At 36.5% G+C, this 23,757-nt stretch overlaps 1 protein-coding gene across 5 annotated transcripts in view; it reads left to right on the top strand.

Moving 5' to 3' along the window:
- Nucleotides 1-3,887: 3,887 nt before the first annotated feature.
- SNX16 (sorting nexin 16) overlaps nt 3,888-23,757 on the top strand; it is a 39,402-nt gene continuing 19,532 nt past the window's right edge. Inside the window, exons 1-6 of one of the 5 annotated variants that reach the window (XM_090283774.1) lie at nt 3,888-4,098; nt 4,519-4,644; nt 5,641-6,096; nt 9,636-9,722; nt 12,731-12,879; nt 21,025-21,094. In XM_090283774.1, the coding sequence (XP_090139900.1) occupies nt 5,740-6,096; nt 9,636-9,722; nt 12,731-12,879; nt 21,025-21,094 (663 nt within the window). In that variant the 5' untranslated portion in view covers nt 3,888-4,098; nt 4,519-4,644; nt 5,641-5,739. Of the gene's footprint in view, nt 4,099-4,489; nt 4,645-5,588; nt 6,097-9,635; nt 9,723-12,730; nt 12,880-21,024; nt 21,095-23,757 lie in introns of those variants that run through there. The other 4 variants (XM_090283777.1, XM_090283776.1, XM_090283773.1 and 1 more) reach the window with 4 other exon arrangements.

Below are 23,757 nucleotides of genomic sequence, written 5' to 3'. Positions count from 1 at the left end.
ACTTTAGGAGCCAAACTAGGATGCATAAATTATATTAAAGCTAGTTAATGGTCAGATAGAAAGAAAAAGAAATGAAATCATTTGGGCTAGCTACATAGTGTTAAAAGAGGGTAAGGAACCCAGGATTTCCTGAACTAAGACTAAAGACTTCATTTTCAACCTATGTTCTGCCACAAGGCTCTTTGAGGGCCCAGGCTCTACCACTGCAGTGACAGAGAACGTATGGTGTAGAAATATGACCATGTCCTACACAGACAGAACTGGGCTTGAGCCCCAACCTTGCTGACCAAGATAACCTCTCAGAAAATAACTTTCCATAAGGGAAGGACAACCTAACCAGCCTCTCAGAGACTCAACTGTAAAGTATGAATTATAATTATAGCACTTGTCTCATGGGATTATTGTTAGAATTTTAAAAATGCACATAAAATCAGTAGTGCTGTTTTTTGCTTATAGTTAACTACCAATCATTCATTAAACAAATATCTACATACATATTATTAAGCACTGTCTATCTTTTTAAAGTAGTTGAACTACTTACTTGACTTAACAGATAATAGTAAAAGCTATTGTTCATATTTCCAGGCACTGTACTAAGGACTTAACAAGCATGATTAGTATTTCACAATAACCCAATGAGACAGGATTATTATTGTTGCATATTATAGATGAAAAGAAGTCAAAAGTAATCCAAACAAAAGACCAAAAGTAACGCAGATGATTTCAGTCTTCCCTGAGAGCTATCAAGCTCACCTAGATGAGTAGGAATCCTAGTTTTGATGGAATGAAGACTTGTTACACCTTCCAAGGCTGTATTTTTTTCCTTGAAAAAAATTTTTGGAAGGATCTCTTACAAAATGTAAATATTGAAACTTGGCACTTGAACCTCAGAAAACAGAATCTCTTCTCCATGTTTACACCAGGTATTGGAGCATATTGGAAACTTAATTAAGACAAGACTTAAATGCACAATAGTACCAGATTCATTGGTCTGTTTAATTTCAGGAGTTTAGCTTTTTTTCTCTTTTGCTTGCTTGCATTTTATTTTTTCTCTGCCTAATGCCTTTTATTGATCTTACCATTTGCTAACCAGGCTGTGATATTTGTTCTATTACCTACTTCACGTTTCAAATGATATACTCACAAAACATTAGGTCTGAAGTGGACCTTAGAAATCATCTATCTAGTCCAGTGGTTTACACATCACTCTGAGTAAATGAAAGAATCCTTTCTCTTTAACTACTTTATTTATTTCATAGAATGAGCTTCCACTTAATATTTCTTTGAAACCAAATTCCACAGAGAATGTATGTGTGTTCATATTAAACCACAAAGCTGATTCAATTAAAAAAAAAACTTTAATCACCCATTTCCATTCATTTATTCACTCATTTTAGCCCCACCATATACCAGAGGTTCTGCCAGCCAGTGGAAAAGGAAAAAAAGACACTGTCTCTGCCTCAAGAAGCACATGGTCTAGTGAGGAAGGCAGACACACAGGGATAAGCAAGGCCACAGCAGAAGACTGCAGAGGGGACTGTGAGGACTTGGTGGAGGGGATTCAGACAAGCTTTTGGAGAGAAGGTCACCTAGAGTTGAGCCTCAGAAATGTGAAGGGAGAAGTAGGAGAATTCCAGGCAAAAGCAACAACAAATGTTAGCCAGAGAAAAAAATGAAGGGCTCAGAATGGGAAAGAATTGATATGGCTGGACTTTGAAATTCATTGCATGTGACAGGTAATAAATAGCTGGTTAATTGACTAATTAATTAAGCTGGAGGAAATAGGCCATAAAAGTAGATAAAAGTTTATGAAGGGACACATATGCCTACTCAAAGAATCTGGATTTTATTCTCTAAACTAGGAGTTGAAATGCAAATATCTATGCAAATCTTATCAGAAATTGAAGTAAGTAGAGGGCCAGGTGTAAAACAAATAGTAATTATGGGACTATACATGAAGCACCTGCCTTGTCCAAGTGCCATAAAAAGTACTGTCGGTACATGATGTCTAATAGGCGATCCTGGCCCTCAGGCTGCACGCATACATAGTACTCACGATATACTGTGATGCTTGTCTCCACTCATGAACCAAATACAATATGATCACAGAGGAGGGCTCACTTACTTCCATGAGACTATATTTGAGATAGACTTCAGGAAAAAGTAGGAGCTCATCTCTCTATTCCCAGTTATACTTGGAACACCTTTCAATCTAATCAGGTTGGTCTCCTCATGGTCCCACAACACCCCACACTTTCCTATGTCCTCTCTCAAGTCTTTGACTTTGTCCAGTCTACACTGACTTCCGTCTTTATTTATCCAATTCCTACCAATCCTTAAAGGTCAAATGCAGGCCCTCCTCATGTATGAAATCCATGAGCACTTCCCAGGTATCAAATGTTAATTGTGAATGTACCAGAGGCAAGATACTACTGAAAGGCTGAGCTACATTTAGGACACAACAGTGCAGAAGTGCTCAGGAAAGGCTGTCTTGTTTGGTGTGATGAGAAGCTTACTAGTTTGGGAGTCAAGAATGCATTGGCCTTGTGATTATAAGCAGATCTTCTAGCCTGTTTTCTTTGGCAGTCTTAGCTCTAAAAGGGAGCTTAGCCTCAAGATTATTATAGTCTGTTTGAGTTCTAAGATTATTAGTGTGATTCTGTGGAGAAATTTGATCTCTTTGTTATATTTCAAGTAAGATTTTTACACGTGCTTTTCAAAATGTTCCTTAGGTAATATGATGAGTGAAAAATCACTAATTGAAGTAGCCTTATTGAAGAGTGTCTTCTCTATACCATTATAAAAGCCTTATAACTTCTACCCCAGATTTAGGAATTGCAGAGGTTCATTGCAATGAAGTTGGCTTTCCTATTGCTCTGTCTACTTTGATCACCTCCTTCGACTATCAAAGTCTTCCTCATCACAGGTATGTTTGCTACCCCTACAACCCAGTCCACCAGCGATGTATATGTTCAAAAGCTCATTTTTCTTTTCCTTTCTCTCTACACCCTTATTCACTTAAGAGAACTCAGGGACACAACTGCCATCTCAGTGCCAAGTTTGCCAAGTCTATCCTGAAAACTGCCTCATGTTTTAGTCAACTGTTTCCACAGAATTCTCTTTTCATGTCTCATTCACACTGGAAGAACAGTATTATCAACCCAAAACCTTCATCATGTCTCAAGCCTGATTATCTTCCTATGTTCATTATGAAATACATAACTATAATTTTTTTCCAGGCTTCAGAATATTACAAAGCCTTGAAAATCATGAGATGAAATTTATATCAAGTTGCACACTTCCAATGACAACAGACATGCAGAGTGATCTGAATTTTGGCATTTGATTATCAAAGAACGATTTTCCCAAAAACCTTACAGTTTTTCATATGTGCCCATCTAACAAGCCTAACGTTGTATCATTTGCTCCCGACTGTAAAACAAACAAGCAAATACAAAAAACTTTCAATTCTCTGCCCATGAAAACTTGTGAATTGTGTAGGACAAATAGGCTGCAGTGCAGTGTTATCTCTTCCCACTCTTAAAATCGACTGTCAACCCTTATAGCGCTGCTAACTGTGGAAAACAATTTATAATCTATTAGAATTAGCCCAAGTTGATAAGCACTGCAAGTCCCATGACGCAAAGCAGGAGCCCTGACCCCTATTGGCCTTAGTTCCTCCTGGGAATTGTCGCCTTCTTATCACCTGTCGGAAAAACTAGGTACCGTAGCCTGAGTTTCTCAAAACTTATACAGATGAACCTGAGGCAAAGAAAGAATTCTTACCACAAAACTAGGTGCAAGCCAGTTGCCAGTGAGCCCTGGCCCAACTCCTGCAAAAGCCTCCCGGGGCACCGCCCTCGTGTGACGTCACTTCCAGGAGCGCGGCTCGCCCCGCCCAGCCTCTCACCCCAGTCCGGGGGAGCCAGGGTCCGCCGCCGGGCAGACGCAGGCCAAGGGGAGGAGGTGCTGCTGACAGAGCGGCGGGACACGTGAGGACGCTCGGCGGTGTGGGCGGAAGCGGAGAGCTGCGGGGGAGAGGGTAGGATTTAACCTTCACGAGAAGCGTGCTGGAACCGGACGGCGGAGTGGGCTGAGGTAGGGACAGGGCAGCGGACGCTGGCCCGGGCGCTCGTGCGGTGACACCTGCGCCCCGCGGCTGGCTGACTGCAGGCGGACTCGCGCCGCACAGTTCCCGGGCCACTGCAAGCCACTGCTGACACTACGCAGGGCACCAGGCGGCGGGGGCGCGACTGTCGTAGGGCCACAGGGACCCCGGGAGCGCGGCCCTACCGCTCCCCGGAGCCAAGCTCTGCGGCCTGCTTGGCCAGCGACGGGACACTAGTGTGGGCGGGCTGCGTCTGGTGTCCTCTCTTTCCTCTCGCCGCCCACTTCTGTCGCCCAGCGTGTTCCCCCGGCTCGGCCCCGCACCTGCCCGAGAATTTCCGGGGTTGGTCTGGGCGCCGGGGGGGAAACGCAGACGCTGCCGCTGAGCCACCGTTTCCGTACGTTGGGTAGCGCCCCTTTGCGGTCGTTCGGAGGTGCGTCCTCACCCATCCTGGCGGCTGCAGGTAGCAGCAAGGCGGAGCACCAGGCGGTCCGACTGGCCTTGGGGAGGCTGAGACTTCAGACGTCCATTTACTGGTTGGTTTTTGTTTGTTTGTTTGCTTGTTTGTTTGTTTTGGGGGGGCCTTAAGATGGAACCGGAGAGCGCTGGTGAATCAAGTGTCATGAGTCTTTTCGGATGGGGAAAGCTGCCCAGAACCACGTGCTGTGGTAAAACTCTTTATTTCAACATCTTTGCAAAGTTCGAGCTGCTCATTTCCTACTTTTCTCACCGGTGCAGTTGCGTAGGTGTAGTTTGATAAGCAGACCCGTTGTAGTCATGTCACTGATCTGTAAGTTGCTATCATTTCTCAGTTTATTACATAACAACTTAGTCGTAACCCGTTTTTTCTTTGTATTATTATAAAATTATTCTGAGGTAAGATAAATAAGCCTTGTTGACACAAGAAGTTATTGAGTATGACTTGTAGAGTTGTGAGGTACCCTAAGCTTATGGCATAGCAGAATCACTGATTATCTGGAAACCGTGAAGAATATTTAAACGTGTAATCATTTCATCTTGTTGGAGATAAGTTTAATGTTCATTGGAGTTTGAGTAATTTAAGTTGGACAACTTGTCGTTTTTGTTTTTTGTGTGTTTTTTTTTTTCAAATGCAGTTGATATTTGTAGCATCTAAGCTTCTGGTTCACTGTTAAAGTTTCACTAATTAAATCAAAAGGTGATGTGAATAATTTTCCTGCCGTCCCCTCCTTCCTCTCTGTGCTGTATATAACATATATAATACTGTCAGGACTATAAACAGAAAGTAGAACATCAGGAAGGTTGGAATGAACATTACAAGAAACCAATCACAGAAATAGAGTGGGGGGGGTAGTTCTGCTCTTTTTACCTTGCAAATGAGAGTCCTTAGAGATGATATTTTGCAATTAAAGAAAGGTTTGTGGCATGTTTTCATTCCAGATAAAGTAATAGAGTGTCACAAAATTAAAAGAAATGATATGAATATTATGTTTTCTTTTAGGTAATGGTGCCGATTAAAGACCAGTCTTTCCATGTGTTCTTCTCATTTTTAGATAGCATTTCCCAAGAGGAAAATAATGGATTGCACATCAGTTGTTCTCTAAGTGTTTGGACACAGCAGTGTGCAGGACTTTTGCAAAACCCCAAAGAAGATGGCAACCCCGTACGTCCCAGTTCCTATGCCCATAGGTAACTCTTCTTCCAGCTTTACAACCAACAGAAACCAGAGAAGTTCCTCTTTTGGGAGTATCTCAACAAACTCAAACTCTTCCAAAGGCCACTTAGAAGACTCAAATATAGGAAACTTAAAACAGACAAGTGTATCTGATCAAATGGATAGCAGTCCCCTCATTAGGACTAAATTTACAAATGCAGATTCTTCCATTGAGTATTCTACTAGACCAAGACAAAGTGAAGAACAAAATCCGGAAACAGTGAATTTGGAAGATAGGCCTTCTACACCTACTATTTTGGGTTATGAAGTGATGGAAGAAAGGGCTAAATTTACTGTGAGTATTGACTTTTGCTGCACACCAGTAGAAAATGAAAGACTGACTCACCTGTATTCTATACCTGTATTAAATTGATTAATGTTAGCATGTACTTGTAATTTCTTCAAGATAGAATTCAAGTGTTTTTTACACTCTAAATTGTGTCATTGTAGTAAACGTTTCTTTTACTTGAATGAGTTGTCACAAACCAGACATATTTATGAAACTAGCACACACATCAAGAAACTACATAACTAGCATCCATAACCACCACGGTGTTCTCCTTTAGTCAGTACCTGCTTTCCTGATAACCTACATTAATTTTGCTTATCTTTTTATTCTACATAAGTGGAATCATGGAGTATGGTCTCTTTTCTTCAGCATTGACCTTGCATGTAATTGTAGGTAGCTCATTTTTATTACCGATACTATTTCTTTATGTGAATATTTACCCATTTTCCTGTTGATAAACACTTGGATAATTTCCAGTTTGGGGCTCTTACAAACAATACCATTATGACTTTGTCACTTAGTAAACACATGGACACATTTCTGTTGATACTTGCCTAGGAATAAAATTGCTGAATCATATACCCAGCTTTAGAAGATACAGTCAATGTACCACAGTGATTGTACTAATTTTATATTCTTGTAAGCAGTATATGAGAGTTCCACTTACTCCATACCTTCCCAACATATTGTATTTTCCCATCTTTTTCATTTTGGCTCTCCTGGTGGGTAGAGTAATACTGCATCATGGTCTTAATTTGCATTTCTTAATAACTAAATAAATTGAAGACATTTTTGGCTATTTGGCTATTCTCTTTTGTGAAGAGTCTGTTCAAGATCTTTGTTCATTTTCCTCTGAGCAAGCATTTTCCACTTTAATTTGTAGTTTATACATTTTGGGAATAAGTCTTCTTTCAGAACATGTATCATGACTATCATCTTTCATTCTGTGGTTTGCATTTTCACTCCCTTAATGATGCATTTGATAGATAAAGATTCTTAATAGTCCAATTTGTTAACTTTTTCTTATACGGTCAGCACTTTTTAACATCTGCCTACTCCCACTAAAAAAAAATGTTCTGTTTTCTTCTAAAAGCTTCTTTGTTGTTCCTTTCATATTTAGATTTGTTAACCATCAGGAATTAATTTTTCTTCCATACTGTAGGGTAAGGATCAAGGCACATTTTCACACAAGTGTTTAGGTTTTTATTGAGAAGACCACTCTTTTCTCCTCTGCATTTGCACTGTTGCCTATGATATAAATCAGATGACCATAAATATATGGATCTGTTTCTGGGTTCCATTTTTCCCTCCTACACCAATTCCACAGTCTTAATCATTAAAACTTTTTGATAGGTGTTGATATCTGGCAGCCTACAAACTCTAGCTTTGTTCTTCAGGATTGCCTTGGCTGCTCTTGACCCTTTGCATTGGGATTATACTGAATGCAGACTAATCGGGGGAGAACTGACATCTTTACAAAACTGAGTTTGAATCTGTGAACTTAGCTTGTTTACTTAACTCATGTGCTTTTTAAATGATGCTATGTAGTTTTCAGGGCATAGGTCTTACATCCTTTGGTTAGATTTATGTCTAGATATGAATGTTGTTTGATGTTCTTGATACCTTTTTCTCTTTCTATTTGTTCTTTTCTAGTTTATATATATATATCAGGCTTGTATTTTATGTATCCAGCAACTTTGCTAAATTCACTTATCATTTGAAATAGTTCTTTTGTATTTTTTTGAGGTAAAGTTTATATGTTTATGCCACTTCATCCTGCAGATTTACAACAGTATGGAAAGACCTCCAAGAGAAAAATTATTGAGAAAATTTATGAAGAGAGTCTTTACTATTAAATTATCTTAAGTGATGTTGTGTTAAGAAATCTGCATGAACCTGACTTCTTTTTAGAGTGATTTTCAAAATTATAAAACACTGGTGGTACATTTCCTTGCATTGACCTACCTTCCTTATGAAGGAATGCGTGTTCATCGAGGTGGCGTGTGTGAAAATGCAAGCGCGTAGGCAAATTTAAGGCAGTGGTATATAAAATCTTTGTAGACATCATAGAGGAAGAGACAACATATATGAGATCAGTTGTGTTTATTCATTAATTTAACACAGTTGAATACCTGTTATGTGCCAGATACTATTACCTTTAATCTCCCTTATATAAGATTATCTTAGATCAGGAATTTCTGGACATTTTGGAGGGTATCTAAATGATCTTCTTCCTCACTTTTATATGTTACGTGGATTCATGCTTAACTCTTGATGATTCTCCCCCTTAAAAGCTGAGGAAGTCTATACAGAAAAAAAATCAAATCAAATGGTAAGGATGGCCTACAGTCTCTTTACAGTCAAACACATCTCCATTTGGACTAGTCACATTTCAGGTATTCAGTAGCCACATGTGGCTGGCCTGCAGCTCTAGAGCTGCAACTGAAAGTTATTGCGTAGCCAACTTCAAGAAAACAAGTTGCTCTCCAAGAGTTTCACTCATTCAGCAAATATTGTTAAGTACTTCATAAGTGCTGTGTATTTAGTTCAGCCCAAAATGCAGTGCCAGAAACTACCAGATTTGCTTTGCAATTCTGTTATAAATAGTACTTCCTCTTAATACTAAAATTATACTTATGAAAAATAAAATCTAGTTTTTTTTCTAATTATAAGCTTTTAAAAATATTGACATGCTTCAAGCAAGATTTTTTTTTATCCAATAGCCTAGATAATTGTGCATAATTATAGAAATGTAAACTTTTATCTAATGTGGGTATTTTTTAGCTTCTATTTCAGCCTTGAAGATTAAAACATCAAATTTATTTCAGAACTTCACTTTGTAGTATTGAGTTTGAAAATTAAATTGATTGTGGCTATTTTTCATAGCTCTTTCAAGCATGAGTGATTTTTTTTTTTAATTTTTGGTTTTTCAATTACAGTTGTCCGATTTTTCCCTTTGCTCCCCCCTACTCAGCCCACCTCTTCTCCTACAATCATATCCCTCCCCGTTGTCCATGTCCATGAGTCATTTATATACGTTCCTTGATTAAACCCTTCCCTTATGTATCCCTCTTCTCTCCCTCCCCCCTCCCCCCTATTGACTGTTACTCTGTTCCTTGTTCTATTTAGTTCATTTGTTTATGTTGTTCTTTAGTTTCCTGTATTAGGTGATATCATATGGTATTTTTCTTTCTTTGCCTGGCTTATTTCACTAAGCATAATTCTCTCTAGTTCCATCCATGTTGTCGCCTATCAATTTTAAAATATGTGGCATAAAATATATTTTGGAAGCTGATGAGTTCATTTATTGTTTGAGAGCACCTAAAAAGAGCATTTTGGCTCAAATTTGTCACAGTCTTGTTTCTTAAGAAAAAAATCTTGCTTTTAGTGCCTACATCAATTATTTGTACATCTCATGGTCTGAATGATCTCTGATACTTTTTACATAATAGTTATGCTCTAGATTGTCAAGTAGAAGTTTTTTAAATATTTGATTTGAATTTTTAAATATCTTTACATATATTTTTAACCCTCCCCCCTTGCAGGTCTATAAAATTCTAGTAAAGAAAACCCCTGAAGAAAGCTGGGTAGTATTCAGAAGATACACTGACTTCTCTAGGCTTAATGATAAAGTAAGTACTTTAATAAATCTAAAACTGACTTTCCAGTTTTGAATTATTATCTGTTCCTGACAGTTCTGCTGTTATATTTGTGTTTTTTCTGCTTTGTTAATTATTTGAGTGAAGTCAAATATTTGCTAGTTCCTAAGAAAATTCGGTTTCATTTCACTTTAGTAGTTTGAAATCCCATCTCTATATATAACTTTCTTTTTTGAAAACAAAGGAAATGTGAAAACTTCAAAATTATTGACACAAATATAATTAAAACACACCTGTTTATTACCTAGTGTGATTTGGGTAGGCTAAGCTGGGTTTGCTGCTTAGGGTCAAACATAGTCAATATTAAGCTGTTGGCTCCACTGGGCTCTTATCTGGAAGACCTGGGAAAGAATCAGCTTCCAGGCTCATTCATGTTGTTGGCAGAGTTCACTTTCTCATGGTTGTAATTCCGAGGTCCCTGTGTCCTTGCTGGTTATCAACCACAGGTTCTTAGCTCATGGAGCCTGCTCTCCAGTCCTTATACAGGGCTTTTCCATCTTCAAAGCCAGCAACAGCAAGTCCAGTTCTTGAGCTTGGAATTTCTTGACTTTCTTTTCTGCCACCAGCCACAAGGAAGCTCTACTTTAAAATGCTCCTGTGATAAAATTAGGCTCACACAGATAATCTCCCTATCTTAAGGTCAGCCAGTAGTAACCCTAATTACATCTGCAAAATGCCTTTTACTATGAAAGGTAAGGAAATTACAGAGGCAATACCAGGGGCAGAAGTCACAGGGTCATCTTTTTAGGAGGCTCGTTTATAGAAACATCAAATGCCTATTATGATCTCATTTTTTCAGGAAATATAGTGATGTTTTAATGTAATAAAATATGAAAACTAGCATTTTTTAAAGTTATTTTAAGCTAATGTATAGTTTCCAAACTGTACTTTGTTAAAAAAAAAAAGAAGTTATTGATTACCCATAATCTATAATATGAAGTACCCATAACATGAACATTTTGTAAAGAGTTAATTGTATTTCGATGGGTAACTTCTAACTATGTATGTGGACATATGGGACATTTAAATTTTAATGCTCAAAATTAATAAAAAGACTTTTATTTCCTTTTCATGTCTCTCATTATTTTGACTGCAAGCACATTAAATAACAAAACTCCAGGGCCCACAATTTCTAGTTACATCGTGAAGTCAAGTCAGAGTTTTTAGTTTTCCAAATTGCTTTCTAGTTGTTGTCCTGTTTATCTTCACATATGTATAGAAATATAAACAAAACATTCTATTTTATATTTTTACTTAATATTTTACCCTGTGACTTTTTCCCTTTTGTCAGTCTTTTTTCTTACCATGTGATAGTCTTACATTTAAGAACAGAAATGTGAATGTACATGGTTTTATTTCATTCACCCACTTATAGAACATAGACTACTGACTGCTTATAGTGTAGCAGGCACCATGCTAGACAGGGATGCAACTATGAGTAAGGCAGAATCATCACTGTGTAGTAAAATGGTTTTCAATCTCAGCTGATCTTTGGACTTACCTGGAAGTCCAAAAATTACACCCAGGCCACATTCCAACTAATTAAATCAAAATCTATCAGCGGTAGGACATAGTCAGTAATATCTTTTCAAATTCCTTGATTGATTTCAATGTGCAACCAAGATTTGGAATCACTGGTCTAGTAGGAGAGTCCAGATAATATGAACGTTATTTACATTGTGATAAATGCCATTTAGAAATAAATTAATGACTTGAGAATTTGTGGTAGATTGCCTTTTCTAAAAGTGTTTACAGCAATATTTTCAGTCCCATGTGCTCTTCCGGAATCTTGCCACTGACCATTAAGAAGTTAAATCTATTTCCCTTCCCCCTTGAACCTAGGTGAGCTTGGAACAGTCAACCAGAAAAGGACAGAGGAAGTAATGCTGCCCAAATAGGCTAGGTCATACAAAATACACAGCTTCATCCTGACTTTCTCTCTTGGATGCTCCCCCTTGAAATAGCCTCTGTGCTGTGAGAAAGTGCAAGACACTCCATGTTAAGATTATGGCTGACACCCAGCTAAGAGCTCAGCCAAGAGCCAGCATCATTCTCTACACATAGATAAGAGTGAACTTCAGATGATTCCAGCTCCCACCTTCAAATCTTCCAGTTGAGTTCCTGACTCATTGTGGAACAGAGATAAACCATCATCACTATGCCCACAGGGTCCACAGCCTAATAAATGGTTGTTTATGTCGATGAGTTTTGTGGTAACTTATTACACAGAGTCACTTGAACAGTGTGTAAAGGCAAATTAACTCAGCAGGTTGGGAAAGTCTCTCCATAAGAAAGTAAAATTTAAGCCAAACATGCAAAGCGGATTATAATCCAAAATGTAAAAGCTAAAACTATAAAAGTCCAGAAGAAAAAATAGAATATCCTTGCAACCGTAGAGTACACAAAGATTTCTTAGATAGAATCTAAAAAAGCATAACCCATAGAAGACAAAAATGGATGAAAATAGATAATATGCTCTGCTGAGGCTGTTAAAAGGCCACAGTCTGGGAGAAAGTATTTGTCATATGTATATCTGACAAAAGACTTATATCTGGAATGTAGAGAATTCTTACAACTTAAAAACACAAATAACCCAATTTTCTTCTAAAAAATGAGGGGTCAGAATATTTGAATAGATAATTCAGCAAAGAAGATATGCAGATCCAAATAAGCACATGAGAAGATACTTAATATCATTAATCAACAGAGACATGCAAATTAAAACCACAGTAAAACACTACTACACACCTACTAGAATGGCTAACATTAGAAAGACAAATAATGCAAGTGTTAGCAAGGAGACAGAGCAACTAACTCCTATGTATACACAGCTGGAAGAAGTAAATTAAGGCATAAGAAGCTTAGATGGATTTAATTATTTATTTTAAGCTTATTTCATGAACATTATACCCAGTCAACAGGATAGATTTTGTGGAATATAAAGGAGTTGAACAACGTATATTCTTTTTTTTCTTTTTTAGTTAAAAGAAATGTTTCCAGGCTTTCGATTAGCACTTCCACCAAAACGCTGGTTTAAAGATAATTACAATGCCGACTTTTTAGAAGACAGACAACTAGGATTACAAGCATTTCTTCAAAATTTAGTAGCTCACAAGGATATTGCTCACTGGTATGTAACAAATTGAAATAGATTATAAATGCATTTCAACAACTAGTTGAAACCAAAGAATAAATCTAGGACAGTAGTTATTGAAGGTGAACAAAAACTATAAAACAAGTATAATTATTTGTTCTCTAACAAATACTGCATGGAATTTTCTTGCTTTTTTTCATTAAAGACTTTATTTGGTGTTTGCTTTATATTAACACTTTTAAAAAGTCAGCAAACTTAAAAATTTAGTAAACCATATTAAAACCACTCAGCTGTTAACTTGATTTTAGGTTTTAGTATTTTAGCAATCATTTATACAAAGTGGCCCTCACATTAGATTTTTGGTTAATATGACACTATATAATTTTGAAAGTAATATTTTTTACATTTTTTTCAAAGTAATGCAAAAATATGAAAATTATGAAGTTGTGTTAATTTATATAGAAGGTAAAGTTAAAATACCAGAAATCATTAAAAAGGCAAAGGATCTCTGTGGCATTTTTGCTTATGAATATATTTATAAGAAAATTGCTTTATAATTTAATATAAGCTGAATATCTAATTTTGGAACTTACATTATCAGATAAATTAAAACTATATTTTGAAAAAAAGCATTTGCAAGGCAGCAATAGCATAATAGATACCTGAGTCTGTAATTGTCTTTAGCAGTTTTTTACATAAGGATGGAAAACAAGAAAACCATCGTGTCTCACTTTTATCAACCCTTTTTTCTCAGTGTTTTTTTGTATATCGCCTGTGCTAACACATGCTTTGCATATACATCTTGGTTCTTTTTTTTTTTTCCTCACTATGTCTTTTTTCTTTTTGTGTGTGTGTGTGTGTGTTTTATTGATTATGCTGTTACAGTTGTCCCAGTTTCTTTTCCCTTTGCTCCCCTCCACCCAGCAACCCCCCTCCCTCCCGCAGTCCCTACTCTCATAGTCCATGTCCATGGGTTGTGCATATAAGCTCTTCTTAACATCCCCCTGTCCATTCTGCACATTCCTACTGTGTTTCTTTATTTCTGCACCATTTTCCTCCCTCTCCCCTTTGCCCCCTCCCAGCTAACTTCCCCCCCATACTCTCCATACCTATGATTCTGTTCCCACTCTGGTTGTCTGCTTAGTTTGCCTTTGTTTCCTTTCCCTAGTTTCTGTTGATAGTTGTGATACTGTTTTCATTTTAAAGTTCATAGTTTTGATCATCTTTTTCTTAAATAAGTCCCCTTAACATTTTATATAATAATGGCTTGGTAATGATGAACTCCTTCAGCTTTACCATGTCTCGGAAGCACTTACCCTGCCCTACCATTCTGAATGATAGCTTTGCTGGATAGAGTGATCTTGGTTGTAGGTCCTTGCTTTTCATCACTTTGAATATTTCTTGCCAGTCCCTTCTTGCCTGGAAAGTTTCTTTTGAGAACTCAGCTGACAGTCTTATAGGTACTCCTTTGTAGGTAATTCTCCCCTTTGTTCTTGCTGCTTTTAAGATCCTCTCTTTATCCTTAACCTTTGGCATTTTGATTATGATGTGTCTTGGTGTGGTCCTCTCTGGGTCTAGTTTGTTCGGGACTCTCTGTGCTTCCTGGATTCGTATATCCATTTCCTTCCCCAAATTAGGGAAGTTTCCCCTCATTATTTTTTCACATAATTTTCAATTTCTTGCTGTCCCTCTTCACCTTCTGGCAACACTATGATTCGGATGTTGGTGCATTTAAAGCTATCCCAGAAGTTTCTAAGCCTCTCCTCATTTTTTTCAATTCTCATTTTCTCCTTGTGTACTGGTTGACTGTTTATTTCTCCCTTATGTTCTAATTTGTTGATTTGAACCCTGGTTTCCTTTTCTTCACCACTTGTTTTGTGTGAACTTTCCTTCATTTCACCCAAGATAGCCTTCATTCTTTCCCCATCCTGTTTAATCTTTTCTGTCACGTCCCTGAGCATCTTTATCACCAGTGCCTTAAACTGTGCATCTGTTAGATTAGCTATCTCTTCATGTGTTAGGTTCCTGATCTGCTCGTTGCTTAGTTGTGTCACTGGGACCTTGATCTGCTTCCCCTTCTGGGCCATACTTTTCTCTCTCCTCATCTTGACAGCTTTCTGTGTTTGCCTCTGTGATTTGGGTAGGGCTGTGGCACCTTTTACAGTAGAGTGGGTGGAACCTTAGGTATTCATTAGTGCTGGTGACCTGTTTCACTGAATATTGGCGCTGTATGTAGGGGAGGGGTCTGAGAGGGAACAATGCCAGTTGCCACCACTTTTCCAGGCATGTCTCCCGTTTCCCGTACTAAGCATACTGCTTCCTTTTTGAGACTGGTAGCTTCTTCTCCCACCCCAACCCCCACTGGCTTTCCCAGTCAGAAGCAATGTGGCTCTATTTTTCCTGGTGCTGGAACAGCAAGCTACTCGGTCTGGTCTGGGGCTGGGTTCGCTTCTCAGATTGAAGCTGTATGACTGTGTTTTTCACCACGGCTACAGTCTTTGTCCTGCTAGCTGCGCCGCCAGCTGCGCCCACCAGCCACATGCCTGCCAAGCATCACCCCTACAGCCACAGCTCCACTCCTATTTCTCTCCATCCTGGTTCTGCCCCTCCTACCTTTCTGGATGATTATTTCTTCTTTATTTCTTTGCTGACTTTCCCTATAGTTTTGATTTTCTGGATTTTCTGTGTTTTTTCTAGTTTTGAAGTGATTGTAAATTCTTTCTTAGTTGTGAGGCGACGCAGCATGTGTATATATGCCTCCATCTTGGCTGGAAGTCCTGCATCTTGGTTCTTAATGTGTACTGCCTACACTTGATGGCTACTTGAGACTTCTGCCTACCGTTCTCATTTTTCTCTATGAAAGGCACTGTGAGCTAGACCTCTTCTCTCAGTTCCAAATTCTTGTATCCAGTTGCCTTCTTGACATCTTCTGGTATCTCAAAGTGACCTTAAATCTAAAACAGACTTAAAAGTTTATTCTCTAGACTTCCCAAAAAAATTCAACAGCGTTATCTACCCAGAACCCCTTATTCCTTCCTTTACATTTTAAATTTCACTCAAATCCATCTGCTTTTCTCCATTCCTACCATCAACACCCTAGTCTAAGCAGTTATCTCACCTTGATTATTCCAGCAGCTTTCCCACTGGTCTTCCTCATCCATTCTGATATCTGTAGCCCATTGGAGACATAGTGATCTTTTTTTTCCTTGTTTATTCTATTACAGTTGTGCTAATTTTTCTCCCTTTGCCCTCCTCCATCCTGCCCTGTCCCCCACTCACGCAGTCCACCTCCACCTCATTGTCCAAGTCCATGGGTCATTCATGCAATGTTCTTTGACTACTCCCTTCCCCTTATTTCTACCCTTCCCCCACCCCCTTTCCTCTGGCAGCTCTCAGTCTATTCCGTTTCCATGTCTCTGGTTCTGTTTTGTTCATCAGTTTATTTTGTTCATTAGATTTCTCTTATAAGTGACATCATACAGTATTTGTCTTTCACCAACTGACTTATTTCACTTAGCATAATAGTCTTCAGTTCCATCCATGCTGTTGAAAAGGGTAGGAATTCCTTCTTTCTTTTTTTCTTTCTGCTGCATAGTATTCCATTGTATAGATGAACCACAGTTTTTTAATCCATTGGTCTACTGATGGGCACTTAGGCTGTTTCCAACACTTGACTATTATAAATAGCACTGCTATAAACATCAGGGTACGTAAGTTCTTTTGAATTGGTGCTTTGGGATTCTTAGGGTGTGCTGGGCACAGTAATCTTTAGAAATGCAGTTTAAGTCATTCTGTACCTTGTCTACCTGCCTGTCTTTCTGACTTCATGTTTTGTTGTCATCCTCTGTACATCCACTATATTGGTCTTTTTATCAATATTTCCCAAAGTCACCTTGCTGTATTGTCCCTGACGGCCTGCAAATATCCTGTTCCCTGGAGAGGCAATATTTCACACTACTATCCATCCAGCCCTGGCCTAGAAAACTCCCATATTTCCTTCTGGTTTCAATAAAAATTTCAACACCAGGATCTTGACTTTGATCCCTCTGGAGGAGGCTAGATGGATTTTAAGCTGAGTTGGAAATAAAACATTGGTTTTTGAAGTATTGTTCTGGATTAGAAGGAATAAGCCTGAACATCCGGACACAAATGAACTAAGAATAAGTGGGAGAGAGATAATCAAGGTCTAAACTAGGACCCCACAGGAAGCCAAACATGTCCTCTACACCCACAAGCCAGCTCCTGTACCATGACCCTCACTTTCACCAGTCTTGATCCCCAATGCCTTCTCCTCAGGGTGGTATTTAATGTCTTTTATATTTTTTTTCTTTTTTCTTTTAACTGGTGGAGAAAAATAAAGAGAAATATTAAGTGATACAACATTTCTATCTGAAATCCCTCAATAATATTTTCATGCAATGACCCTTTGTGCCTAATTTTGTTTTAACAGAATTGGTATCTAGTATTTTTAGTATAATTTTTTACCTAATTCTTAATTGACCACTTCATGAATTGTCAGCATTAGTTTTAGGGTTTTTTTTTTTTTTTTTCTTTTTTTAATTGTAACATTTAAGATAAAGAACACATTTAGCTGTTAAATTACTGGCCTTTTAAAAAATTGTGACGTAAACTGACATATACTTATGAAAGAAAAATAGGAAAGTAAAGCAGTAAATAGAAAGTGAAGGTTCACTGGATGAAGCAGTTTTGTAAGATTTTGAAAATACAGTAAACTCGTAACGAAAACTTTTTCAAAAGGATCAAAAGAAGAGTTTAAGTTATAGGGCACATTTGCTGTGATAATAAAAACAATGCTAAGGGATGCCAGCTGTGTGTCCTTTTCTTCAGACGAGGTAAGTCGTCAACAAGTGATCCTAATTTTATAGTAGAATTTTCCCAAACACTAAAACAGTACTCTAGGTAACATGTAAAGAGAATAAAAAGATGTAGAGCCTTAATTCCAGACTGTTGAGTGTTCCCTTAGTCAGGTACTTTCCTCTTCTATCCTGGTGTTTTACTTATCTTCATTATCCTGATCAAATGGAAGCAAAGTATAAAAGATTGAATACAGAAGAGAGATTAGGGGCTGTTTTGAACCTATCAGTAAACAAGTTTTAAGAAAAAGAGTAAGACTTTTTTAATGACTTCTATTTAAGATATAGACTGTTTAATAATATAGACTCTTTAGTATATTTGATTTGAGTTCACTTTATTTATGTCATACATTGATAATATATAGGAAATTATTGAGCAGAATCATGACACACATAGGCAGTCAAATATTTATCAAATCTAAAAAAGGTTCTCTAGTCAGTTATTCTCAAGCAGGGATAAGGGCTTCCTTTTCTAGGGAGTAAGAAAAGGTGTCAGAATTTTTGAGAAAGCAATTGTCTTCTCAAACACTATCCCAGAAATTCTTGTGTGGCCCTCTCCTTGGATGGGCATAGAGCTGGAGAGTATTGACTTTCCTCTTCCAGTTGAGTCCTTTTGAAACAGAAGAAATAGTGAACCACTGAAAAAATGTTTTGCAAATCAAAGTTGTAAAACCAGTTTTACATTTCATTTTTAATGATATAGATTAAAGAAGCAGGGCATAGAATATAATCTCAGAACTAGATTGAAAAGAATTTAGGGAAGCCATTGGATTTCATCTGAATAGAACTCTAGTGAGCCATAGATCATGAGGATTTTTAAAGAAGGAGAATAAAAGAAAAACCTCTCCAAAGAAAATATTCCTACAGCTAAGTACATTGACAATGTCACTGTTGATCTTGGGCTGAATTTCTACTATAAACCAAAGGCGTAAAAAGAGATATATGAATTCCCTTACCCACTTTTTTTTTCTTAGGCATGCCAATAATTAGAGTAATTTGTGAACGTAAAAATTTTACTAAAGAATGAGGGCATCTGTGTATAAACCCATAAGAAAATAATGTCTCACGGTGGGTTGTCATACACTGAAAGTATTTTTTAAAACAACCTTCTCTTCTTAGGACTTCCCTTTTAGTCTTAACCATTATCTCAGAGTTTCATCCAAACTTTTGACTTCTCAATCTCAAGATAATTTAGTTCCTGTAGCTCACTTTTGCCTAGTAGATGGTTTTCCATTATAAATAGTGGTAGGTGGGAAGTATATCTATAAACAACAGCAACAAAAAAAACATATGGTAGTCTTCTTCTCTGTGCTGTTAAACCAACTACAGTATTCTAGAAGTCTTGATTAAAGAGGGAAAAAGGTTGAATGGGGTGAGAGTGAAGCAACTGGCAAGGGGAGAGAATCCAAATAAACCAAAATATAAGAGAAAAAAATATAAGAGAAAAGCATGTTTACACAGAGAAGAAATTTAAGAGCTTCCTCTACCATGTTCACTGTGTGATCTTGAGTGAATCATGTTACCTCTCTGAACTTTGGTATCGTTTGTAAAATGATGAAATATCTACATGATGGTTGTAAAAAATAAAATAGGATATGTTGCCCTATGTGTACAACATACTTTGAAAATGTGAGGTGATGGAGATATGTTAATTAGCCTGATTGCAGTTCATGTTTCACAGTATATGCATATATCAAATCAAGTTGTACATTTTAAATGGGTATAATTTGTAATTGTCAATTATACCTTAAGAAATTGGAAAAAAAACTTGGCTTCATGAACGCAGAGATCCTGTAAGGCTTTAAGTGCTGAGTTAATTTTGTGACACAAAAAGAAAAAGAAGGAAAGAAAATGTTAGTGTATTATTATTGCTTCTTGGTGACATGAGGTTAGAGGAAATATAACATTGTTGACGTATTTTAGGATTGTCATGTGAAAAAAGATATATTTATTTTGAATGGTCCCAAAAAGCGGAACTAAGACTCATGAATCGAAGCTGCCAGGAGATAAGTCCCAGCTCAGTGAAGGAAATAATTTTCTAATTTTCAGTTGTTCAAACATAGGATGGAATATTCCCTATTTTTAGAACTGTTTAGGTATTCTCTTAGCCAAACATTTTAAAGAGATAAAAAAGCATGCTATGGATGGTTCCACTTGACCACATTTAAGATCCCTTCCATCTCTATAATTCCCTGACTGTGAATACTCAAGTTTTTTCTGTTTCCTTGAATGTGTCCTTTGTTACCTATATTGTCAAAAATGTATAGACCAGAAATTTTCTCCTTTTGGGGATGTTCTGGATTGCGCCTTAACACCACTTATCTATATTAATTCTGGATTGTTTTCTTAAAACCACTGCTCTATATTAATTCATACTGTTTGTGGGGGAAAGATCACTAAAAATTCCGTTTTTCTCTTTATGACCATGCCCCATCATCATCAACCTATCTGCCCCAATCTGAACCCTATGTCCCATTCCCTTTTCAGCATAGGTTGACATCTCCTTTACATAGTACATTAAGAAATTATATTTCTGTCGTTTTACACCTTAAAAAATTAAAAACCCACATTTATGTTTTAACATGCACATAGAGTTGTCTCCGTCCAAATTGTTTTTACAGAGTGGAGTATTTTTATTAAAAGGGAGTTTAATTTTCTACATTCCTAACCTATTTTAGATAATTGCAAAGTATAAGCATAACAATACTATATTTCATTATTTCAAAATTTATGGTAATTCAGAAATTGGATGGCTAGAATTTTTCTCTTGAACTTCCTAGAGAAAAAAACTAAACTAATGTAATAATAATTTTTTTAAAAGATTGCAAGAAAAATATTTAACTTTTTTCAGAGTAAGTACTCTTTAATTACTTTAGATGCATCCCCCAAAGAAGAAACAAATGAAGTATAAGTTAGAAATAGTATTTCTTCATAACAAAATAGACATTTTTAGACTAGTTCAAACTAACACTTCTTTGAAGGAGATAAAGTATCTATTCACCATTTAGATTGGTCTCTGTACCATTATTCTAAATCATGTTTGATGTCCTGTAGTTTTTAAGTAACATAAATTCTCCATCTCTATTCATGTTCATAAGATCTTAGAAAAGTTTAAAATCTTTGTATCTTCTATATATTTTATGGTATTTGGTTGCTTGTATGACTCCACATAAACCAACTTGCTTGTTTTGGTGTATCAGCAGCCAACTGGCTTAAAAGACTGTATAGCTTCAAACTAACTTTTGCTTTTTGCAATCTTTTGTAAACTCATTTGTACCTCAGCTAATTTTTTTTTTCCTTTAAAAAGCCTGGCAGTGAGAGAATTTCTTTGTCTGGATGATCCACCAGGTCCATTTGATAGCCTAGAAGAAAGCAGGGTGAGTGCTGTATTATATATCACCTGAAGAGAGGAACAAATAATTCAGTACAATAACTACATTGTTCCTTAAACAGAATAGCAAACAGCAAAATATTATAATTTCAAACCATGGTAGTTTTGCACAGAAAGCTTTAAATGTTTGAGTCAGAGGTTGTTTTCAATGAAATACATATACTTAGTTTAGTGAAAAAATAAAAATTCATATATGTCTTGTAGTCAGCGAAGCTCTAAAATTAAATCCTGCATTTTATTCTCTTTATTTTCACTGTTTCAAAAAAAAGAAAAAATCTTTGTGAATTTATTTTACTACATTTAAAAGTACTGTTTTTATGTTCAAGTTTTCTTCCATCTAAATATCAAAGTCAGGAACCTACAGTTAAAATTTTCAGAGGTAGAGGTTACTGTCTTGTTATCAGTTCAGCTCAGGCTTGATGCTGCTCAGATTACACTAATTGACGTGTTAACGTGGCCTATTTCTTGAAGCAATTGGCAAGACTATCAAAACAGATTTGGTAATAACAGATTTGCTGGGACTTTTTTTTGTAAGTTTTTTCCCAAAGTGTTTAATGGTGTGTAAATGGAACAGATTTAATTAGTAGGTTTGTACTGTTTTCAATTAAAGTGAGTCATTTCTTTGTATTAGAGTGAATACCATAGCTTTTTAAAAACAGCTTTATCGAAGTAAAATCTTTATCCATAAAATTTGCTATTTGCTATTCTATTGTAAATGTACAGTTTAATAATTTTAGTAAATTTATAGAGCTGTGCCATGATCCAGTTTTAGAAATTCCCATCACCTCAGAAAAAATTCCTACAAGTCAATTTGTAGTTAATCTATACTCCGAGCTCCTAACTGCTGGTCTGCTTTCACTCTGCAAAGTTGCCTTTTCTGGATATTTCATATAAATACAATCACAATATACGTATGTGCCTATATATAAGTATATGTACAGTATTTATAACTATATGGTCTTTGTATATATAAAAACATAGAAATTTTGTCTAGTTTCTTTCACTTAGCATAATGTTTTTGAGGGTCATTCATGGTATAGCCTCTATCAATATGTTAGTAATTTTTGTTACTGAATGGTTTTTCATTGTATACATTTACTACATTTCGTTTGGGATTGTTTTCAGTTTTGTGCTATTATTAATAATGCTGTTATAAACAGTCTTGTAGAGGGCTTTGTGTGGACCTGTCTTCATTTACCTGTTTTCATTTCCCTTGAGTTGATCCCTGGGAATGGAATATTTGATTATATGGCAAATCATGTTTAATTTTTTTAAGAAACTTAGAAACTGTTTTCTAAAATGGCTATATCATTTTACAGTCCCACCAATAGCGTATGAAAGTTCCAGTTTCCTCACAAATATATTTTTTTCTTTTTTTCTAGGCTTTAAAAATTAGGGTGATTTTACATTTAAATTTACATCCTAGCTCCTCTCTAAAGATTGCTAAAGCTGATATCATTGAGTCTCACTTCACATATGCTACAAGTGTCCCAATATGAGCTAAGTCTGCCCTTTTCAACAAAGCAAGCATTCTCCAGTCCCCACCACTTCCTATTGTCCTACATTTATCCTACTCCAAGTATATGCAGAAAGTAGTAGGACATATACTTGTTCTACTCCAAGTATATGCAGATTGAGGAGTGAGGCCAGGTCATGCTCTGGATGACCTAGAGCACCAACTAGAGCATTGATACAATAATATAATATTATCTAGCTTTTGAATTTTACCCATTGTTGTGGGTATGTGGTATTATTTCATTATAGTTTTAATTTGCCTTTCCCTAGTGACTTTTATGTTGATCAGTTTTTCGTGGACTTTTTTAGCCATTCAGGTTTTTGATAAATTGTCTAGTTAAGTCTTTTGCCCATTTTTAAAATTTGGGGTGTTTCTCTCATTGAGTTGTAAGAGTTCTTTATTTTGTATACAAGTCCTTTATCAGATATGATTTATTAATATTTTCTCCCAGTCTGTATGTATCTTTGCATCTTCTTATTGGTCTTTTGAAGTGCTAATGTTTTTAATTTCAGTAAAGTTCATTATATCACTTTCTGGCTTATGCTTTTGGTGTTGCATTATAAGAACTCTTTGCCTAATCCAGAGTCACAAAGATTTTTTTTCCTACTGTTATATTAGAAGTTTTATAGTTTAAGCTGCTACATTTAGGTCTCTGACCCATCCCAAGCTAATTTCTTTGTAAGGTATAAGGTAAGAGTCTCAAGTTCCTATAGATATATAATTATGTCACTACCCTTTATTGATTTTTGCTGACATCTTTATCAAAGGAAGGGTTTGTTTCTGGACTTTTATTTTCTTCATTGATCTAGTTACCATCCCCATATCAACACCACACAGTCCTATTCTCTATCGTTCACTCATGGCTACTGTTTAAGTGGTACATCTTTTTTAATCCTTTGCTTTCATTTGTATCTTTCAATCTAAAGTCTGTCTATTGTACATAGCATATAGTTGGATGTTGGCCTTTTATTCAGTCTGACATATCTACCTCTTACATCTGCCATTTTGCTATTTGTTTTTTATCTCTCTCATCTGTTTGAGTCTACTTTCTACTTAACTGCCTAACATTGTGTGAAATAAATAAGTATGCCATTTTGATTCCTCTATAGAAATTTATTACTTTTTCTTAGTTA

The sequence above is a fragment of the Furipterus horrens genome, unplaced genomic scaffold (genome assembly GCF_987537825.1).
Source record: "Furipterus horrens unplaced genomic scaffold, mFurHor1.1.pri manual_scaffold_7, whole genome shotgun sequence".
Taxonomy (NCBI): Eukaryota; Metazoa; Chordata; class Mammalia; order Chiroptera; family Furipteridae; genus Furipterus; species Furipterus horrens.
The sequence above is the reverse complement of the archived record's forward strand: the minus strand, read 5'-3'. Positions and strand labels throughout refer to the sequence as shown.